The following is a 21,741-nucleotide window of genomic DNA, read 5'->3' as shown; positions in this document are numbered from 1 at the left end:
GTGTTCCGATGATCTTTTTCTAGATTTCCTCATCATTTCTCTTCTTCTCTTTTCAGGTGGCTTCGAACCATTTCTGTCATTCTGTTCCTAAATAAGCAGGACTTGCTGGCTGAGAAGGTTTTGGCGGGAAAATCAAAAATTGAGGATTATTTCCCAGAGTTTGCACGCTACACTACACCAGATGATGGTCAGTGAAAAATAAATTGTTCATGTAGTTTAATTGAGTACACAATAGGCATGGGCCGGTTTAAGATTCTTACAGTATAATAACTTTGGATAAAATCTTCGAGGTTTTACCGTATTGTGATTAATGCTCTAAAATATATCATTTTTAAATGTCTGAGTAAAAAAACTTACACTTGTTTTCCCTTTTAAACACAATTTTGAGAAATATTTAAAGTATTTTGGAGCAGTAAACATATCGGGCTAAATCATTCAAACAAATCATTGACTTCTGCTGCTATATTAGTTTCAAAAACAATGATTTCTTTACCATTTAAAGTAAAATCTTTGAATATCTTTTCTGACGGGCATACTGTTGTCCTAAAAAACTTAAACAAAAAAATGTCAAAAATAAATAAATAAATAAATAAATAAACTCACCCTAAATAAATAAACTAACCCTAACAGTAGGAATGATGGTATTACATAAAATTTTGCGGTTTTAAAATCTTGACTTTTCCAAACCACGGACTGCTATCGTCCCATGCCTAGTACACGTTCTTGTATTAACCCTAATTGAATTGCATAGTGAACTCATAAACTAGGAAATCAAAGTCTGTGTTATAGTTAAGAAACCTCTGCTTTTATTTCCAACAGCAACACCAGAGCAAGGGGAAGATCCACGAGTTACGAGAGCAAAATATTTCATCCGAGACGAGTTCTTGGTGAGTCTGGTTGTTCTCTGTGAGACAAAAATCATTATGCAACACTCTATGTATTTAATTGTGGCAGTGGAGGAAAATACAACCTATATATTAATCAGTGATTTGTTTGATTTCCTTTAGAGACGTTAATACTTTACGGATTTTAAATAAATTATGCCGTTTTTGGAACCCTTTCTCATGGTTTGAAGATTTGATGTCTTTTCTATATATTGAAAAAATTAGGTTGACATTAAGAGGTTCCACTGAAAAATTTTAGAAAACTGGGATCCTCAAATTAATTTTGTCAGGAATACAACGCAACTCTTCACTGATTAATAAGATTTCTATTTTTATTTTTTTCTTTCAAGACAGATCTCTGCCTTTTTTATTCATGTGTGCGTGTGTTATTTATATTTTATGTATATTTATTTAGTTGCTTTGACAATTCTTGTAGGTGCTAACGATGTTGTGTGTGTGTGTGTGTGTGTGTGTGTGTTTTTAATTCTCCTCCTTGGGGTGGGATGGGGGACTGAGGGTTTTTGAATGTTTTTGTTTACCCTTAGCTATTGTAAAAAAAAAAAAAAATGTGTAAAGTATTTATATTGGGTTTTTTATGACGTAGAACTGTGCGATTAACTGAAATCTAATCGCAATTTAAAACATTGCAATTAGCTAATCGCAAGGCTGCGATATGAAAGATTATTTCATTCCTCTCGGCCAGAGCAAATGCGTAACTGCCGTCTTACTAGCCAATCGAGTGAGGACACTTTCGTTCTGCCCAATCAGAATTGTGTAAACAAACTAAAAAAAAACTAATTTCAGAGTTGTTTCAGCCATGTTTGTTTGCTGAGTGTTCTCTATTTTTATAGTTATTATTTTTTGATAGTGTAATAAGCTACACTATCTCCCTAATTTAAGTTCAACTTGTTTACAGAAAGGTAAGGTCATTTTATTTGTGGCTCAAGAGAAAAATATTTATCTTTCTTATTTCTAAATTATTTTTTTTTAATTTCTGAATATTTAAAAACAAAAGTAAATAAATGTCTTAGTAAACATCTTTTCAGTTCCTTTTTTTAACTAACACTCACTGCATTTTAGCAGTAAGAAGCTACGATACAGGTTATTGAGCTGAAGCTTGACTACAAAATTAAATCGCAAATCAAATCGAAATCGCAATATGAGTCAAAAAGTGCTTTGGAATGTGCATTTTTATTGGATGTGTGACATAGCGTTGTGTTTATCACAGCTCTGCCAGCTCAAGCACATCAAATGAAAAGCAAATGAGAAGCGTCTTAAAGGGGCGGGGCATGCCAGATACTAAAGAGCATTTGATTGGTTATGATGTGATGAAAAACTTGAATGGGTTGACGTGAATAAAACCGTTGATCCATTTAGGCGGAAGCAACAAACTGCAAGCTTTTTATGTTTATATCAGTTGTATATCTTCTAAACGTGAAATTTGTCACTGTTTTAGAGCACAGTAGCTCATAGATATCCGATAAAATATGGATGCTCAGATCAGGATTTTTGCAGCCGTTCGCAAGTACCGATTCTTTGTCATAGTGATCGGCCGACACAGAGTACTGATTCCAAAGCTTTATAATGCATTAAGCAATTCAGTATGAACCTTAAGGGAAGATCTTGCCTTAATTAAGAGAATAAATGAAGGATACTCCATGTAATACCTTAAACACGTCTCTTATAACTATTTAGGTGTGAATGTGTCATGTTCAGAACAGCTTTACAGAAAACAATTCATTCAGCTTTGGCTTGAGCAATGTTTAATATACAGGAGCGCATGTGCATCTTCCTCTGCTCTATTTGTCTGTCTGTCTGTCTTAGTTCTGTCTTTCCATCCATTGATCTATCTGTCTGTATTTGTCTATCTGTCTATCTGTCTGTCTGTCTGTCTGTCTGTCTGTCTGTCTGTCTGTCTGTCTGTCTGTCTATCTTAGTTCTGTCTTTCCATCAATTGTTCTATCGATCTATCGATCTATCTATCTATCTATCTATCTATCTATCTATCTATCTATCTATCTATCTATCTATCTGTCTGTCTGTCTGTCTGTCTGTCTGTCTGTCTGTCTGTCTGTCTTAGTTCTGTCTTTCCATCAATTGTTATATCTATCTATCTATCTGTCTGTCTGTCTGTCTGTCTGTCTGTCTATCTTAGTTCTGTCTTTCCATCAATTGTTCTATCTATCTATCTATCTATCTATCTATCTATCTATCTATCTATCTATCTATCTATCTATCTATCTATCTATCTATCTATCTATCTATCTATCTATCTATCTATCTATCTATCTATCTATCTGTCTGTCTGTCTGTCTGTCTGTCTGTCTGTCTGTCTGTCTGTCTGTCTGTCTGTCTGTCTGTCTTAGTTCTGTCTTTCCATCAATTGTTATATCTATCTATCTATCTATCTATCTATCTATCTATCTATCTATCTATCTATCTATCTATCTATCTATCTGTCTGTCTGTCTGTCTGTCTGTCTGTCTGTCTGTCTGTCTGTCTGTCTGTCTGTCTGTCTGTCTGTCTGTCTGTCTGTCTGTCTGTCTGACTGTCTTAGTTCTGTCTTTCCATCAATTGTTATATCTATCTATCTATCTATCTATCTATCTATCTATCTATCTATCTATCTATCTATCTATCTATCTATCTATCTATCTATCTATCTATCTATCTATCTATCTATCTATCTTAGTTCTGTCTTTCCATCCATTATTCTATCTTTCTATCAGTCTGTCTATCTATCTTGTTCAGAACAGCTTTACAAAAAACAATTCGTTCAGCTTTGGCTTAGGCAATGTTTAATATACAGGAGCGCTTGTGTGCCTTCCTCTGCTTATAAACTCATAAACACCTGGGATCGGTTTATGAAATGGGCCAGATTGGCGAGTACCAATCGAGTCATGAAATGTGATTGTCTGTCAATAGTGATCGGAGGATGCCTACTAAAATACGAAGAATACTGTTACTAACATCTATAAAACGTTATTTTAATGTCACTGGACCTTTAACATGACTACGAAACACTGAGGAGAAAAAATTAGTCGTAGAATATTACTGCTTTTATAGTATTTTAGTGAGCAAAAGACACTTCAAAACCTCTCTGCTTTTATATATCTAAAACTCAAGGATGTTGACTTTAGTAGATAGTTTCTTTGTCTTTCATTTGAACTGATTTAATCCTGATGAGATATTGCTTTGTCTATTCAGAGGATCAGTACAGCGAGTGGAGATGGCCGGCATTACTGCTACCCCCACTTCACCTGCGCCGTGGACACGGAAAACATCCGCCGAGTGTTTAACGACTGCAGAGACATCATCCAGCGCATGCACCTACGACAGTACGAACTCTTGTGATCGCAGCAGGGATGACAGGACGCAAACTCACCACCTGAACTTTCTTTAGGCCCCCCTGCCCTACATCACGCCCCAATTTCAAAACCACGAACCTTCAAACTGATGAGTCCCCACCTCTTACACACACATGCATATTATATAGATATATACATATGCGTATGTATATATATTCACATATATATATATACATACAGACACTCACACACGCACACAAACACACACACATGGCCTTTCTCCATCCTGAGTGACTAGGGGCTGGGGCAAGGGGACGCACTGTGTTACTGATGAAAGCGTGGCTGTGATATCTGGCAAAAAGACTTGTTAACACAGCCAAGGACTACCGATGTTAATAAAGAGAGAGAGGAAAACAAAACATGTGAGAGGGAGAGGGAGGGGGGGGCGAAAAGAGGGAAGAAAAAAAAAAAACTGTCCAGGACTGCTCAGGACAAGGAAGCCATTTCGTACACATGCAGACACATAATGCGTCCAGCTAAACTCCTGACCCGCAGTCCTATGTATGTTACATGTCAAACTTGTCTTTTTTCCAGTCATATGCCTAAACACACGTTACTTATATTGATGCGCACGCACAAGACATACACACGCTATTCTTATCCTCCACCATTTTGGTCCTGTTGAACGTGTAGTGCCTCTGTGCGAGCCTGGTGTGTCCCTTTCACCTTTTCCCCCTTTTTCCCCCATCCCACAAGGTGGGGTCGGTCCCCCCCTCCCCCCCTTGGTTGAGAGCAAAACCATGGACCATACATTTAAAACAACAACTAACAAACAAACAAAAGAAAAACAGAATGTAGAGCAAAAATGTATCCTCCCCGCCCCAACAAACCTAGAGGGTTTGGAGCTTTTACTGCTCCGGGTTGCTTTGCGTGTGGAGCAGAGAATGACTTGAACACAAGACCCATCACATGACTCGCTTCTCAAGATGCATCGCAGGAGAGGCGAGCGCATGCAATGCTAGATTCATGCAGAACAGTGAACTAAATGCAGTGCAAAAAATCCAAACTTTATATATATATATATATATATATATATATATATATATATATATATATATATATATATATATATTCCTGTAATAATACAACCTTTTTTTCGTTAGTTTCCCCAGTTTGTGTGTTGCTGTGTGCAAACAAGCACCATTTTAAACCTCTTGTTTTCCTGGTTGCTCTCTCCTGTGTCATTCCTCCCTCCTGTTCTTTCTCTTCTCCTTATCTTTCTCTCTGTCTCCTCCCTACTGCAAAAACCTTGTACACTGACACGTGGGGACTTCATCAGACTGAGGGTAAGACAGAGTAATGACGCGAGACATGAGAAGGATGTCTAACGGATGGCCTAGTCGCTCTCTCTCTCTCTCTTTCTCTTCCCCCTTTCCTCCCCTCCGACTTCCTCTCCTCCCCTTTAGCCTGGCTTTTGGTCTGTCTTTTGATTTCTCTGCTGGATCATTATTCTTGTACAGACTGTAAAATGTATTATTTTGTACAACTTTATTGAAGAAAAAAGTAACTTGTAGAAGCTCCCTGTGCCTTGATCACGACTGTACGTGTAAAATGAGCTAAGATGTAAGTAAGATATGTTTCATTGCGCTGTTTGGCTCTGCCCTGCCTCTGTCGATTCCCTTGAACTCTGACCCCCCCCCCTCGACCCACTCCCCAATCGCCTGTTTGCTCATCAGACTCTGGGTGGACGTCGCCCGCCCTCCTCCCCTCCTTGCGCCGATCCAGGCCTCCCTGTACAACTCTAGAATGAAACCGGTGTCAGATCGGCAACTGAGCGTGACTTTTACTGGCACTGCTTATCAGTGGAGTTTGGGGGAGATGCTGTCTGTCGCATCCCCCCTCTGCTCTTTTATTTTCATTCGTTTAACCTGCCTCTGGTTTATGTTTTAGGATTCAAGGCGAGACGCCTGATGCTGTGTAGTACAAAGCAAGAAACATTATATACAGTATATATAAATATATATTTATAAGTGTAAATATATTATTTATATATATGTGTTTGCTTTTTACAGGTTTTCTTTGCCTTTTTTGGGTCAGTGTCAACAATAGTCTATTTTCGAGGCAGGGTGTGGGGCTTTTTTTTTTTTTCTTTGTTTCTTTTTTTTTTAGCTTTAACTCTGTTAAAGGAGAAAATCCAAATGCAAAAACATTGCTTGTCTCTTCGTAAAAAAACCAAATTCCTTTGCTAAAAAAAAAAGAAGAGTGAAAAAGACAGCAAATCTGTCGATGTATTAAGTGTACAAATTGTTTTGATAGCTGCACAGTCAGATATTGGGTTCATATCCCCCCCTCCCATGGTATTCATGTTTATTTCTTTATAAAAAAAAGACGAAAAAAGAAAAAAGAAAAGAAAAAAAGCTGCTCTACAAACTGACATACTAACAAAAAGAGGCCGCCCATCACCGGACAATGACCAATTGTAACCCTCTCTGTACCACACTTCCTGTCCTGCTACCCAGTCACATGAAAGCAGGGGCCAGCTTTTGGTGCTCTAATGGTCCACTTTGTTACACAAACAAAGTATTTATTTTTGTTTTATTTATTTGTCATTTTATACTACTATTGTTTTTTTTTTTCCCAAAAGGCCATAATTTGAATCAAAACTCTAACGTTGAACCGGTTTGATTCGGTTGTGTTTTCTGCAAAATGTGGTACAGCCGTTTTTTTTATATATATATATATATATATATATATATATATATATATATATATATATATATATATATATATATATATATATATATATATATAAAATAACATTTAATACAAATGTTATTCTATATAAATATCATATTTGGTTATGGGTGTGGGATTGGGGTGGGGGGAGATGTTAAGCTATGACATTTTAGTATGTTTACTTTTTTTATTTTCTAGTTCAGACTCGCTGCAGCAATAAGTGAGTGAGATTTGAGTACCAAACGCCCCCTTGCCTGACTCTGTCTCTATAAGAAGTGTTTTCAGTGTATATGTTGCTTTTTTTTCCATGTCTCTCACACTTACTGTACATTTTGTACAAAGATTCAAATTACAGCAGTAAAAGAAGAGTGTAACACTGTCTGAGTGGCACACACCTGCACACACACACACACACACACACACACACACACACACACACACACACACACACACACGCATCCTTTTCACAAGGCTAACTCTGTTTTTTTGGCCCAAATCAAACTATAAAGGAAAATGTAGTTGCTCTTACAGTGATGGTGGTTCTTAAAGGTCTAATAGATGATTTGCTAGATCGGTGGTTCTCAAACTGTGGTACGCGAGCTTACATCTAGTGGTACGTGGAGGGATTCCTGAGTAATGAAAGAGAAAATGTATATAGTTTTAATCATTTGATGCGTACGATAACGCCGATGTGATGAGCATTGGCTGTTCTCTAAAGCCTACGATCAAAGAGCTGTACTTAGAATGTTTACTTTAGTGAATCTCGTCATCAGCTGCTAAAAATCCATCCAGTTAAAGCAGAACTGGAGAAAGAGGCAGATACACGCTAAAGCAGTGGTCCCCAGGCCACAGACCGGCACCGGTCAAGAAGCAGATCAACTGCGGTAGATCACAAATGATGGCGACTGTCCACATATCGCACCATTTTCACACGCAAGTTCATTTTTTACAGCTGAAGTCAGAATTATTAGCCCCCCTTTGAATAATTTTTTTATTTTTTAGATATTTTCCAAATGATGTTTAGCAGAGCAAGGAAACTTTCACAGTAGGTCTGATCATACTTTTTCTTCTGGAGATGTTCTAATTTGTTTTATTTCGGCTAGAATAAAAGCAGTTTTTGATTTTTTTTTTTTTATGAACCATTTTAAGGTCAAAATGATTAGCCCCTTTAAGCTATATATTTTTCTATAGTCTACAGAACAAACCATCGCTCTACAATAACTTGCCTAATTACTTTAGCCTAGTTAACCTAATTAACCTTGTTGAGCCTGTAGATGTCACTAAGCTGTATAGAAGTGTCTTGAAAAATATCTAGTCAAACATTAATTACTGTCATCATGACACAGATAAAATAAATCAGTTATTAAAAATGAGTTAATAAAACGATTATGTTTAGAAATGTGTTGAAAAAAATCTCTTCTTTAAACAGAAATTGGGGGAAAATAAACATGGGGGCTAATATTTCTGACTTCAACTGTATAATGAAGGTGCAAGCAGTGTGATGCACTTGCTTATTCCAGGCGTGCGGAGTTGAAAACATCTTAACTTTTTTCAGGTTGCCGTACTGCGAATCACGTGACAATAACCGACTGATCAGCTTCATATTTTATATGGAATACAATTTCGTCAGTCTGATTATCTCAGACAAACACTGCAGTGCTTTTTAATTTTCTCCATAAATAAAACATTGCTGCACTCTGATACAAGTTCTGTCAGCTTGACATCCTCTAAAAAAAAAACAGGCTCCCTAGCAACATACATACAAGTTAATGTTTCGATTTCAGAAAGTTGAACAAATAGGTCATATGAACATGCAAAACATATTTCAAAATGTATGAAAAATTGTATAAGTATGAATATGACATATAGCCTATATTTATAATACCCAAGCCACATTTCCTGGTTTAAATGAATAGGCTACTAAGTTAATACTTTACATTAAAGTACAGCAGTTTTCTCCTGACTTTTTTAGAACAGCGCCATTTTAAATTAGGCTGGTGTGTCAAACAGACTTTAGACTTTAATTGCAAAAGACTGTCATTGACTTAACATTGGATCAAACTTTGTGAGCTCTTACTATCTATACTTTTTCAAACTGTTTTACCTTATCTATATGTCTGTCTGTCTTTCAGTTTTTCTCTTTCTTTCGCCCATCCATCCACCCACCCACCTATCCATCCATTCATCCATCTATCTGTCTGTCTGTCTGTCTGTCTGTCTTTCAATTGTTCTTTCTTTCGCCCATCCACCCACCTGTCTATCCATCCATTCGTTCATTCATCCATCCATATATCCATCTGTCTGTCTGTCTTTCAGCTTTTCTTTCTTTCGCCCACCCATTCATCCATCTATCTGTCTGTCTGTCTGTCTTTTTAATTTTTCTTTCTTTCGCCCATCCATCCACCCACCTATCCATCCATCCATATATCCGTCTGTCTGTCTTTCAGCTTTTCTTTCTTTCTCTCTATCCTTACATACTTTTTTACTTTTTTTAAAATGTTTAAATGAAATAAACTATTACCAACAGGTTTTGTCAAGCCAGCCTCAAAGTTTGTCTCGACAAACTGTAATAATATAGTTAACTTTTAAAAGCACATTTTAATTTAAACGTTGAAAAATTTTCTTTTTTTTTTTTTTTTTTGCTTTTACCTGCAGGCGCAGTTAATATTCAAACTATTTATAATGTTTAAAGTGGCTGACAATAATACATATACTTAAAGGAATAGGAGTTAATATGCCTGGTATTTGCACCCTGCAGTGCTCTACATGCGTAATTTAGCCTACTATACGCTACTTTACTTTAATTTACTTTACTATTCTGGTCAGCATGGTGGTACATGGAGAGACCATTTTTTTCTGAGGTGGTACTTCTGAGGTGAGAATAGTTTGAGAACCACTGTGCTAGATGTTTCTAAAGAAGCTAAATGAACATATTGTTTGCTGCCTAAACAGTTTCAAAGCCACAATGCATTACACATTCTAATATGATTTCAGAGATCACCTAGCTGTCCTTAAACTGCTCACCATTTCTCTTGCAGGCAGGCACATGAGCATACATTTCTCAAATTCTTTAAATGCATCGTATATGATCATCTATGCACAAGTCTATTAGTGTTTAAAAGATGTCAATGTTAAAATCTGTTTCTAGTCTGGAAGAGCATTACCTGTGTCATTTTAAACAGCAAAAGGAAGTAATTACTAGTCTTAAAGTTAAAATGTATTAACAAACACAAGGGTTTGGAAGTTACACTTCCTTTAGATATTTTAGACCAAGGTCTGAACTTGCCAAACTGGATTCCTGGAGCCTTTTGCTCCAGCCCTAATCAAACAGAGCTGATCCAGCTAATCAAGGTGCTCAAGACTACTCGAGACTATTCAGCAGGTTCGAGTTGGAGCTGAACTGTGGAGAGTTGTGGACCTCCAGGAATTTGAGACCACTGTTTTAGACGTCAGTTCTTATTGCAACAACACCCTAATCTTTAAAGCAACAATAGCTGATTTTATGGTTGGATTTACATGTCAGCATAAGCAGATGGGACATCAGAATAGTGTTTTACATTAAACATCATAGATTTTAAGATGAAACCTAAAACACGGGTCACCAAACTTGCTGGTGTCCTGCAAATTTTAGCTCCAACTCTAATCAAACACACCTGAACAAGCTAATCAAGGTCTTACTAGCTAGCCAACAACACCCAGGCAGGTGTGTTGAGGCAAGTTGGAGCTAAACTCTGCCGGGACACCGGCCCTCCAGGACCGAGATTGATGACCTCTAACCTAAAACATTACTTTGATAATAAAACACAAGATGGTTTGTGTGATATTTTAGTTTCACACTTGTTGATGAATATTAAACACAGCATCTCCAGGACTTAATTTATTGGCAAGTTGTTTTGATTTTCAGCTTACTGCTCAGTAGTAAATATAAGGAGACCCTTCACACAGTATTGGGTTATTTTCATTCAGTTTGGCTTTTGCATACATTAAGACAAGAATTCAGCTAAACTGAAGCAGGAGCAAATTATTCTTAAGTGAACATATGGGATTGTTTTTAAAACATCATAATTCATTAGTATTTTTATTACAATAAATAAATAGTGGCTTTATTACAATAACTTCATAAGGGCCTACACACATATTCAGAGTTCAGCTCTAGATAAATATTTCCATGTGGTTAATGACAAGTTTGTCTTTGAAGTCTAAAAGGTATTTTAGACCTTTTTAATGATTAAATCTGACCACTGTGTGGACTACTAAAAGCAGAATGAAACTTTATTCAGTGTTTGTCAATCTCACCCTCACATCATCAACAGGGACATCCACTGGGCTGGATGTATTGCTCAAAACATTCACGTTCAGCGCCATCTGCTGGACAGATATCGACTGCGTCTGATCCACATTAAAAGTAATGAAGTTTCCTAAAACGACACAGGCAGGTTTCTATTGAATTGTCAGCAGTGATATAAGGTCAAAATGGACGTAAAAATAGTAATTACAACATAATTTGTTGAATTATTAAAGTTAGACTTCATTTAAATAATAATAATGAATATACTTGGCCACGCGTTGGCGCAGTAGGTTATGCTGCCGCCTTACATCAAGAAAGTCGCTGGTTCAAGCCTCGGCTGGCGTTTCTGGTTTCCTCCGGGTGCTCCAGTTTCCCCAACAGTTCAAAGACAGACGCTATAGGTGAATTGGGTAAGCTAATTGTCCGTTGTGTATGTGTGTGAATTGGATTGTGTGAGTGTTTCCCAGTTATGGGTTGCACATGAAAGGGCATCCGCTGCATAAAACGTGCTGTATAAGTTTTCGGTTCATTCATGAGACGAAAAGAAAAATGAATGAATATACTATGCAAACTCATTCAACCAATTTAATTAATATTTTAATATAAATGTTACATATTAATTATATGTAGCATACACATTAAGGTAAGTAATCATCCCACCCTAGATTGCTGATATGACATTGTGTACAACATTTGGATCGAAACATAACTTCTGGGCAAAGTTGATTTGTGTGACCAGAATGATTTGAAACAGCGCTGCTCAAAATGGCTCTTCTGACAGTTTAGGAGTTCACAACACTGCCATTGGATGGCACACGCTGCTAGCAAATGACTATTTTAAGGGTCATTGTGCAGTCTTCCTCTAGAGGGCGCCTGACGGCCCAGTAAACCGAGCTTTCTGTTCTATCTCTTGGTTTGGTTACGTTAGTTAACAGCAAAGGTAAATAATTGAAATCTATTAAGTTAAATCATTTGAAATCTGCTCAATAAATCTCTATATTTGCATTCACAAATATTTTTACCAGTAAAATTAAAACAAAGCTAATGTAGACTCTTCTATGGTTAACAGTATATTTGAGAATAATTAAAACCTATTAAAGCGACGCAGTGAAGCAGTAGGTAACACTGTCGCCTCACAGCAATAAGGTCGCTGGTTCGGTCTGGCCAGTGGCTGCAGACCTGGTGCAGTTCAATCTGGGCTGCATCCAATGCTTTTTAATGGGCTCACCTAACCCCACCCCTAACCCTACCCGTCACAGTGACGTCACTAGCTTCATTTGAGTGCATTGTGTCTGACAAGCTTGCATCATAAAGGCTGCATCCAGATACTATCGGGTCAGGTGGCATTTCTGTGTAGAGTTTGCATGTTCTCCCCGTGTTTGCGTGGGTTTACTCCAAATCTGGTTTCCCCCACATTCCAGAGGCATGCGATATTTGTAAACTGAATAAACTAAACTGGCCGTAGTGTGTATGGATGTTTCCAAGTACTGGGTTCCAGCTGGAAGGGCATCTGCTGTGTAAAACATATGCTGGATAAGTTGGTGGTTCATTCCGCTGTGGTGACCCCTGATGAATAAAGGGACTAAGCTGAAGGAAAGTAAATGAATAAAACTTAATAGTTGCTAATTTATTGACAGTGTATTTACAATAGATATTTCTGATTAAACTATTATATTTAATTACTAACCTCTCATTTTAGATTGCTATTGTTTACAGTTTACAGGCTGCTCATAAAACCTAATAAATTAACAGATGTGAGTAAACATTGTTTCTCACCAGTTGGCTGTTTTTTTTAATTATTCTAACTATGCCTATAATGCAATATAGTTTAGTGTGATACTAACTTTACAAAAGGCAGCATGGTTGCTAAGTGGTTAGCACTGTCATCTCACAGCAAGAAGGTTGATGTTTCGAGCCCCAGCTGGGTCAGTTAGCATTTCTGTGTGGAGTTTGCATGTTCTCCCGTGGTGTGGGTTTCCTTCGGGTGCTCCGGTGTCCCCCACAGTCCAAAGACATGCGCTATAGGTGAATTGGGAAAGCTAAATTGTCCATACACAGCAAATTCATCTGAGTTAAATTCTCGGTGTTGAAGCATTTCAGAGTAAAGTGTTGACGTTAAAGAGTTAGATTTTGATAAATGAATATAATAAGAGTTAGAATTGATTTTATTCAGTGCGAAATAAAGGAGTTAAGTTTTCAACACTTGGTGGTGTTATTTCCAACATCCGGGAATTCATGCAGCCCCAGTCACTGAAGAATTTTCCAGACGCCATTTTCCATCTGAGGTTTAGAACAGCAACTGGTGAGTCAAACTACCTAAATGTTGGTATTTTACTTACTTTCTTTAAGGAAATACAGTTAAAAAACATATTGTTAAGTTAATAACTTTACAATGGAGTGACAATTTTAAACTTCTGCGGTTCATTCATGGTCGTTTGTGTATCTAGCTTAACTGCATTACTATTCACTTCTTTTCAAGAATGTTTTTATATATGCTCACGCATACATAGTGCATAAAAACATCAAATGTACATGTTCAATACATTTCTTTTACGCTTAATGCCATTTTGTGCGTTGTTACCCATTTGTAAAATAAAATCGACACTTCTCCTTTAATTCGAAGCAAACTAGCCAGGGAATCCCCGGAGCAGCCTAGCCTACTCTGCCCGGATGCTAACGGCAACACAGGACGGTTTCCATTCGCTCTGGAGAGTTTCTAAAACATATCTGGTGAGTAAATGAACATATGCTTACTTGTAAAAGGCTTCCTGACTAAAACATATGATTGTTTGTTATTCGTGTACGTTAATTTGGTTAATTTAAACACCGCGGCCCTTTTAAACTGGTTCATTCGTGGCCGTCCATATAAGTTACAGTTAGTTCATAGACTCGCGTGATAACGTACGCTTGAATTATATTAAGCGTTGACAACCATTAAAGTCGGAATGTTAACATTAATGTCTTTAAATGACCGCGTTTGCACTTTCTCAGACATTTAAGGTTACAGAAGTCTCCCGGAAGTTGCGGGACTAACGTTAACGTTATCCCGCAAATGCACAGAGACTCCCAGATGCCCAAGTAGATGCCCGCAAATGAATGATAATCTCCCGGAAATCGCGCCTCTCCCGCCCGGTCATTAAACACTTTGCACACCCCTCTCCACCGCATCCCTCCCAGTTCTTCAGGTACGTCGCGCGCAAGTCACCCCCACCGCTCTTTAGGTACGTCGCGCGCAACTCATCCCATTGCTCTTCAGGTTCTCATCTCTCCCGCTACCTCCCGCAAATCAACTCTGTATCCCCCGAAAATTACTTTTCCCAACTCGGGATGTCTGACGTTAGTAAGTTAGGCTATTTATGTAGTCAGGAACATCTTAGTCAAGCTTTTTCTCCCGCATGATATTGTGCTTAAAACTATAGGCTAAACTTAGCATGTACTGTACACAACATTTCCGTTTTATTAAAGACAATTTAGTGCGTTGTAAACAGCCACCTGTCTGTAAAATTAATCAACTGATTCATATTTGAGCAGCCTAATGATGATACAGGTTTGATTTGTAGATTTATTATCAATAATCAACATCTGAATCAAAAGATATCTGGAAAAGTGTGAGGCATACTTTGTGATGTTCATCTCTCTTTTTTATCTGAAGGTTATGCATATGTGTTAGATACTAATTTTTTGTTGTTTTTTTAACAGCCACAGTTCTCTATACAATAACACAAGACCCTGTGACGGTGGCTGATTAGAGACGGATGGTGTATTTCCAGAGTTGGTGAAATGACCAAGCACACCTTCTTGGTCATATGTGGTGATAATAATGAAGGTATGTTTGATAAAGTTCTGTATTTGTTTCACAATAAGCTGAGAGGGTATTAGAGCGTTAGAGAATAACAAATGACATGAAGGTGATAAGTTTTGTATTGTGGGTGAACTGTTACTTAAATAATCTTTTGCTCTTTACTTTGCACTTTTCCTCTTCTGCTTATCCTAATATTTTAGATTATATTTGGACCTGAAACATCTGCTAGACTCCAGTAAAGGTGGCTTCAATACTGGACCTGAAAGGGCCTAACAAGTTAAATCTGGTAAAGAAACATGCACGCGCGCACACACGCACGCACACGCTTACAGAAAACTGTTTATGAAGTTTATAAATATTTTTTACACTGTGGCCAATATTTTGGGGAAGTCAGCATCACTAAATGATATAAAAGATTTTAAGCTCCTCTAAAATTTGCTCCAAGTGTTGTGTTAAATTCAGGATTCTGGACAGACAGCTGCCTGTTTTTCCAGTTCTAGTCATAGTGGTTAACCTAATTGTTTTTGGAGATCCAACAGTGATGTATGTGTTTTTTCTACTTTTCCATATCCTGTCACCTCAACCAGCTGGGAGAGTCAAGTTGTGGGTCATCATGAAGATTTTCAAAAGGTGAGTTTAGATTTCTTGAATGTTTTATTTACTTTAACTGTTCTTTTAAATATATCATAGAATTTGATTGCAATTTGTTTTTAAACATTTTTCTTAGCCATGCTGGAGTCTTGAAGAGTTCTTAGAAGAGCATCACCCTATATCCATGCATCAGGAACCACCAGACGAGTGATCAGCAGCTACTACATCGTCATGGATAAAAAGGTCATCCTGTGGCTGGGAAGCACATCTTTCACAGGACATGCTTTATGAGATTTCCTAGCTCCAGTTTGTTTTCACACAAGTTTACAGCATTTATACCTTCATCTAAACTGCTGTGTTTGATATGGAGGACCAAGGAAACACCCGAAGTGAAAGATTTGCACGCCAAGTTGTTTAAAATGTAATTTCACAAGAAAACTATGAGTTCAGAAGTAAACTATGAGTGACGCTATATTGAACTTTCAAATTGCTCAGATAACACATCAAGTTTGGACCAAGGGACTGAAAGCCTTTTTGAGCACTGGTCATACATATTTTGTTGATACTGTCTGTACTAATAAAACATTTAAAGCATATTTGACATTGTTGCATTTTAAAAACTGAATGAATTGTTGAAGTGGTGAATGTTTTCAAATAAAATGTTTTTTCGTTTGTAATTTACAGTCTATTTGACCTTTTTACCATATTTACACTCAAAAGAGTTGAATAAAATAACAATATATTACACCAGGCGGTGTTAAATATAGTTGCATTTTTTAACTCTGCCCAGAGTTAAAATTAACCCTTACTTCGGTGTCAATGTGCCAACCCTTTTGAAAGTGTTGATTTAACTCTGCTTTGAGTGGACCCCATGAGACACTTTCAAAGTGTTGAAATTAACACCCATAGAGTTGTTTTGGGTCCCCATATTTTGCTGTGTAGTGTATGAGTGTGTGAATGTCAGTGATGGGTTGCAGCTGGAAGGGCATCCGCTGTGTAAAACATATGCTGGATAAGTTGGCGGTTCATTCCGCTGTGGCGACCCCTGATTAATAAAGGCACTAAGCCAAAGAAAAATGAATAAAATTGCTAAGACTGTACTGTAGTTATTTAAATATGTAATTGATCCACAGCATTGCAATCTTTTCACATGAGCAGCTCAGGATAACAGAGTTTTGGCAGCTCAGAGCAGTATAGTTCACTTATCAAGGGCATTTGAAAATCCAGATTAACGAACAACACTATTTTGCAATGAGAATGAATAATGAATATGTTGTCAACAAAAGAAAAGCAAATTAAAAGAGCAGTGTCTTTGTGGTTTTCTGCCAAAATATAAGCTCCAAGGTTTAAAGCCAGAAAGCCTGAAATAAGTTAAATAATAAATAAATACTCATTCATTCATTTCCTTTTCAACTTAGTCCCTTTATTAACCTGGGTTCGCCACAGCGGAATGAACCACCAACTTATCCAGCACATGTTTTATGCAGCGGATGCCATTCCAGCTGCAACCCATAAAACATCCATACACACTCATTCACTATACGAACAATTTAGCTTAGTCAATTCACCTATAGCATGTCTTTGGACTTGTGGGGGAAACCAGATCACTTGGAGGAGAACATGCAAACTCCACACAGAAATGCCATCTGACCCAGCTGAGGCTCGAACTAGGGACCTTCTTGCTGTGAGCCGATTGTGCTGCCCACTGCGCCACCGTTGATGCCCTATAAATAAATATTGGTTTAGATATTTTGCTGTTGCTGTTATATAATAATAACAATATCAACAACATTAAATTAAAATTTAATCGTTATCGGAAATAAAATATCAAATTGCCTCCCGCCTCTGCAATTTCTTACATTTGTTTTAAAATAATTTACATAGTTTTAAAAGCTACATCTGGCCTGTAAGTATTCTAAACGTCCCTAAAGTACAGTATTTTACACCAGAGCCACATTTCATAGTTATTTGGGTGTCCTGTTAGGGTTGTATATTTGTCTCCAATAATAAAAAGAGCCATGTAGAGAGCTCTGGTTCACGCCAGTCCAGAAGGCGGCGCTTTACCCGGTTATCCAATGACGTATTATACACGCGCCGTTCGCTGTTCTTGCGCGAATGTTGTAAACAGTCATTTTGTTTTGTATAAAATAACTACATTTTCCCTCCTCAATGGACGAAGAATACTACAGCCATGCAGGAGAATGGGAAGCACAAGACGGCAGCATGGTAATTTACTGAAACCCCGCCGCAGACAATAAGATCATGCAGCTGTAATCTGATTGTTTTCCTCGCTACAGCTTTTGAAATCAGGATTTGTTTTTTCATATCATTTATAAGTTAGATCAAGCAATGACGCGATAAATGTTCATGATTGCACCATGACATGTCTTTATAAAACATCGGAGATGGATTAACATGTTATTACCGCGGAATCGTGTCCCAAAACCAGTCGTAATGTCCACAAACGCATGAAAGTCGGAGTGTTAATAGTCAAACTCAGTGTGCGAATTATCGAGGGAAGGGGATGGACTTTTTTCAGTTTGTGTAATTAATGTATCAGTGAACCAGATCCATATATTTATTTAAATCACATCTCATTTATTTATCTTATTTAAGTGCTTCAATGAACATTGTAAAAAGGTAAAGAAAGGCAAATGCCAGTTAAAGTCTTTAGTCTTGTCGTCAATTTTCTATCTTAATTGTGCTTGTTGACCTGGGCTGCACAATTAAAACAACCGGCAAATAGGAGTTTCAGTTTAGAAGAAAACTGTTGCAGCCTCTTACCTGTCACCCCACTTGAAAATGATATAGGTAATATTTGCATTTTACTTTAATAGACCGTTTCAATGTGGTCTTGTCATTGGCCCATGAACATTTCTTGCTTGTTATTAAACTTTCATACACGAGGCAATTCAATCATAACTTAACGTCAAAACCGTAATCATAACATTATTTATCTAATCATGGCTCTTTTTGGATTCTCTGAAGCTATAGAAATAAAAAATGTAAAACAGGAGATATGTTGGGACCATTGTTTTTGTTTACATCCCTCAAAACGGGCTGTTTAATATGTTTGTTATATGCACACTTGGACGAATATAAGTGCGGAGCTTTATTACAAGAACCGTTATGTACATTTTGATTTAACATTCAAATATTACCTGACACTGACAGTTTCACCCTTGTCTGTTGCTCCAGGAGGATGGATACGGGGATGCTGAGGCTGACGGAAAAGTTCAGGAAGATTGTTTGCAGAAATTCTCCAGCAGAGACTACATCATGGAGCCCACCGTGTTTAACACCCTGAAATCGTAAGCCAACCATTTTGACAGTGTGTGATATCTATTGATAAATAGTGGAGATGATTAAAAGCAAGGCTTCTTATTGGTGATTGATTGTGTGTTTGTCTCCACAGGTATTTCCAGGCAGGTGGTTCACCTGAGCATGTGATTCAGCTCCTCTCGGAGAATTACTCTGCTGTCGCACAGACCGTCAATCTGCTGGCCGAGTGGCTCATTCAAATGGGTCAGTGCATAAAATATTTGCATAAAATATAAACCTATGAAAATGTGTAACATCATACTTTAATCTTGTACACTTCATGACTTCCTACATGGTCATCTCCACGACCAACGACGGTTGTTCACAGTCGATAAAGTTATTAACCAGGCGGTCGAAAACTTAGTTTAAAATTGTCGTTTTCTCCAATCTTCACATAAAGCAATTCTGATACATGGCAATCAATACAAATTACTATGGAAGCCCGTTCCCGCTGTTGTATCACTGAATGATACAAAAAAAATTAATAAAAAAAATTATAAAGTCAGAATTCTGAGTTATTAAGTCGCAATTCAGTGTTATCAAGTCAGAATTCAGCGTTTTAAAGCCAGACTTCTGAGTGAAAGTCAGACTTCTGAGGGATAAAGTCAGACTTCTGAGTGAAAAAGCCAGACTTTTGAGGGATAAAGCCAGGAATCTGAGTGAAAAAGTCAGACTTCTGAGTTTTAAAGCCAGACTTCTGAGTTTTAAAGCCAGACTTCTGAGTTTTAAAGCCAGACTTCTGAGGGATAAAGCCAGACTTTTGAGTTTTAAAGCTAGACTTCTGAGGGATAAAGCCAGACTTCTGAGTTTTAAAGCCAGACTTCTGAGTTTTAAAGCCAGACTTCTGAGTGAAAAAGTCAGACTTCTGAGGGATAAAGCCAGACTTCTGAGTGAAAAAGTCAGACTTCTGAGGGATAAAGCCAGACTTCTGAGTGAAAAAGTCAGACTTCTGAGTTTTAAAGCCAGACTTCTGAGTTTTAAAGCCAGACTTCTGAGTTTTAAAGCCAGACTTCTGAGGGATAAAGCCAGACTTCTGAGTTTTAAAGCTAGACTTCTGAGTGAAAAAGTCAGACTTCTGAGGGATAAAGCCAGACTTCTGAGTGGAAAAAGTCAGACTTCTGAGGGATAAAGTCAGACTTCTGAGTGAAAAAGTCAGACTTCTGAGGGATAAAGCCAGACTTCTGAGTGAAAAAGTCAGACTTCTGAGGGATAAAGCCAGACTTCTGAGTGAAAAAGTCAAACTTCTGAGTTTTAAAGCCAGACTTCTGAGGGATAAAGCCAGACTTCTGAGTTTTAAAGCTAGACTTCTGAGGGATAAAGCCAGACTTTTGAGTTTTAAAGTCAGACTTCTGAGTGATAGTAAGAGTTATAACTTGCAATTCTGACTTCACAACTTGCAATTCTGACTTTATAACTGAGAATTCTGGCTTTTTAAATTATTATTATTATTTTTTTATCATTCAGTGACAGGAATGGGCTTCCATAAATTACATATATGACATACAAGTTTATATTTGGTTTTAACATACTGTAAACATCATATGCAACATATATTTAAAAACAATTGCAAAAATGTCCGCTTTACGTTACATATATTTTTTCAACCACTTTAATTCCAAATACTCAAATTTAACCTGTATGTTTATATATCATTTTAACAAACATTTTTGAACATATCTAAATATATTTCCCCGCTATGTGAATGGGACTACTAGTATAAACAAACTAATACAAACTAACCGTTTACATCGTAACGTTAAATTGACAACAGCATTAGTAAACAAAAAGTAAGTAAATTAAATTAGCGTACAATGTCTTGGTAAACAAATTTTATTCCAACATTTGCTCAATAAACACGTCTATGTTCGACAGTTATATATCTAATGTTAGTTATAAAAGTAGCTGTATGTTGTACTGTTCAGAGGCACGTAGTGTTTCGTGTGTTTTATGTTTGCTTTCAGTAACTTACAGATAAATATGTTGCACTGAACATTATAAGTCATGTTTGTCCACCGGAGAAAGATAACGCTGCTCTGCTGCTCTGTTAAGGCGCGACTGCTCTTTCTTTACTCTTCGTTATTAACGGTTGTACCTGCGCTTACACTGTGTCACAGCTGACTAGAGTTGACTGAAGATCAAAGAAATCAGTTATTAGAAATGAGATATGAAAACTATTAAATTTAGAAATGTGTTAAAAATATCTTCTCTCCGTTAAACAGAAATTGGGGGAAAAAAATTAACAAAAGTTACTTTTTAAAATAAATAAGAACAAATTTATCTCTAGCTATCTCTAATGTTAGCATTTGTATTTAATGTAAATTTTGTCTTGGAAAAAAATCCGTAAAGACTTCACTATACCCAATAAATGTGTCAATTTTAATTATGAATTATATGTCAATTCTATTAAAAATTAAATTGAATTTCTCATTCACTTTTTAAAAAATAATAAAATGTTCAAAATACATAACATTCTAGTTTAGTCTTGCCATGTGGTAAATGGTTTGAGTTTAGCATTCAAAACTAAAGCACAAAATGGTGGAAAAAGACAGCTCTGTTATTGTTAATGTCTTACAGTCATTTAAATAACAATCATTAAAACATTTTGCATTGTTTTACAATGAAATGAACCTGCAATTCTAGATTGAATTGTCACATGTTGAATGACTTCCGTGTATATTTGCAGGTGTGGAGCCCGCTCAGGTGCAGGAGCGTGTAGAGAATCATTTAAAGAGTCTCTTGATCAAACATTTTGACCCTCAGAAAGCAGACTCTATTTTCACTGTGGAGGGAGAGGTGAGGCTTTTAATAATA

The 21,741-nt window shown here is 37.0% G+C and overlaps 2 protein-coding genes and 2 long non-coding RNA genes across 9 annotated transcripts in view; 3 read left to right on the top strand and 1 right to left on the bottom strand.

Annotated features, from left to right (window-relative positions):
* The window catches only part of gnas (GNAS complex locus), a 55,361-nt gene extending 50,750 nt beyond the window's left edge, over positions 1-4,611 (top strand). For 2 of the 6 annotated variants that reach the window (XR_015492792.1, XR_015492793.1), the window contains exons 10-12: positions 57-187; positions 820-1,269; positions 1,321-1,436. Coding sequence is in view for 2 of the 6 variants with exons in the window: in NM_001442090.1 (NP_001429019.1) it covers positions 57-187; positions 820-887; positions 4,092-4,238 (346 nt within the window). In the remaining 4 variants the exon portion in view is untranslated. 6 annotated transcript variants of the gene reach the window in all.
* The window catches only part of LOC147843665 (uncharacterized), a 628,067-nt gene that overhangs the window by 215,235 nt on the left and 391,091 nt on the right, over positions 1-21,741 (bottom strand). The gene's annotated exons all lie outside the window — the stretch shown is intronic.
* LOC147843670 (uncharacterized) lies at positions 13,462-16,286 on the top strand. The gene is made up of 6 exons (XR_015494221.1): positions 13,462-13,518; positions 13,840-13,946; positions 14,916-15,042; positions 15,219-15,304; positions 15,606-15,648; positions 15,746-16,286. It is a non-coding gene; the product is annotated as an uncharacterized LOC147843670 (long non-coding RNA).
* The window catches only part of nelfcd (negative elongation factor complex member C/D), an 18,550-nt gene continuing 14,529 nt past the window's right edge, over positions 17,721-21,741 (top strand). The window contains 4 exon segments of the mRNA NM_201190.1: positions 17,721-17,835; positions 18,808-18,920; positions 19,025-19,134; positions 21,614-21,723. Of these exon segments, the coding sequence (NP_957484.1) occupies positions 17,779-17,835; positions 18,808-18,920; positions 19,025-19,134; positions 21,614-21,723 (390 nt within the window). The 5' untranslated portion in view covers positions 17,721-17,778.

This window comes from Danio rerio, chromosome 6 (genome assembly GCF_052040795.2).
Source record: "Danio rerio strain M-AB ecotype USA chromosome 6, GRCz13ab, whole genome shotgun sequence".
NCBI classification, from domain to species: Eukaryota; Metazoa; Chordata; class Actinopteri; order Cypriniformes; family Danionidae; genus Danio; species Danio rerio.
Note: the sequence above shows the minus strand (reverse complement) of the source record. Positions and strands in the feature narration are given on the sequence as shown.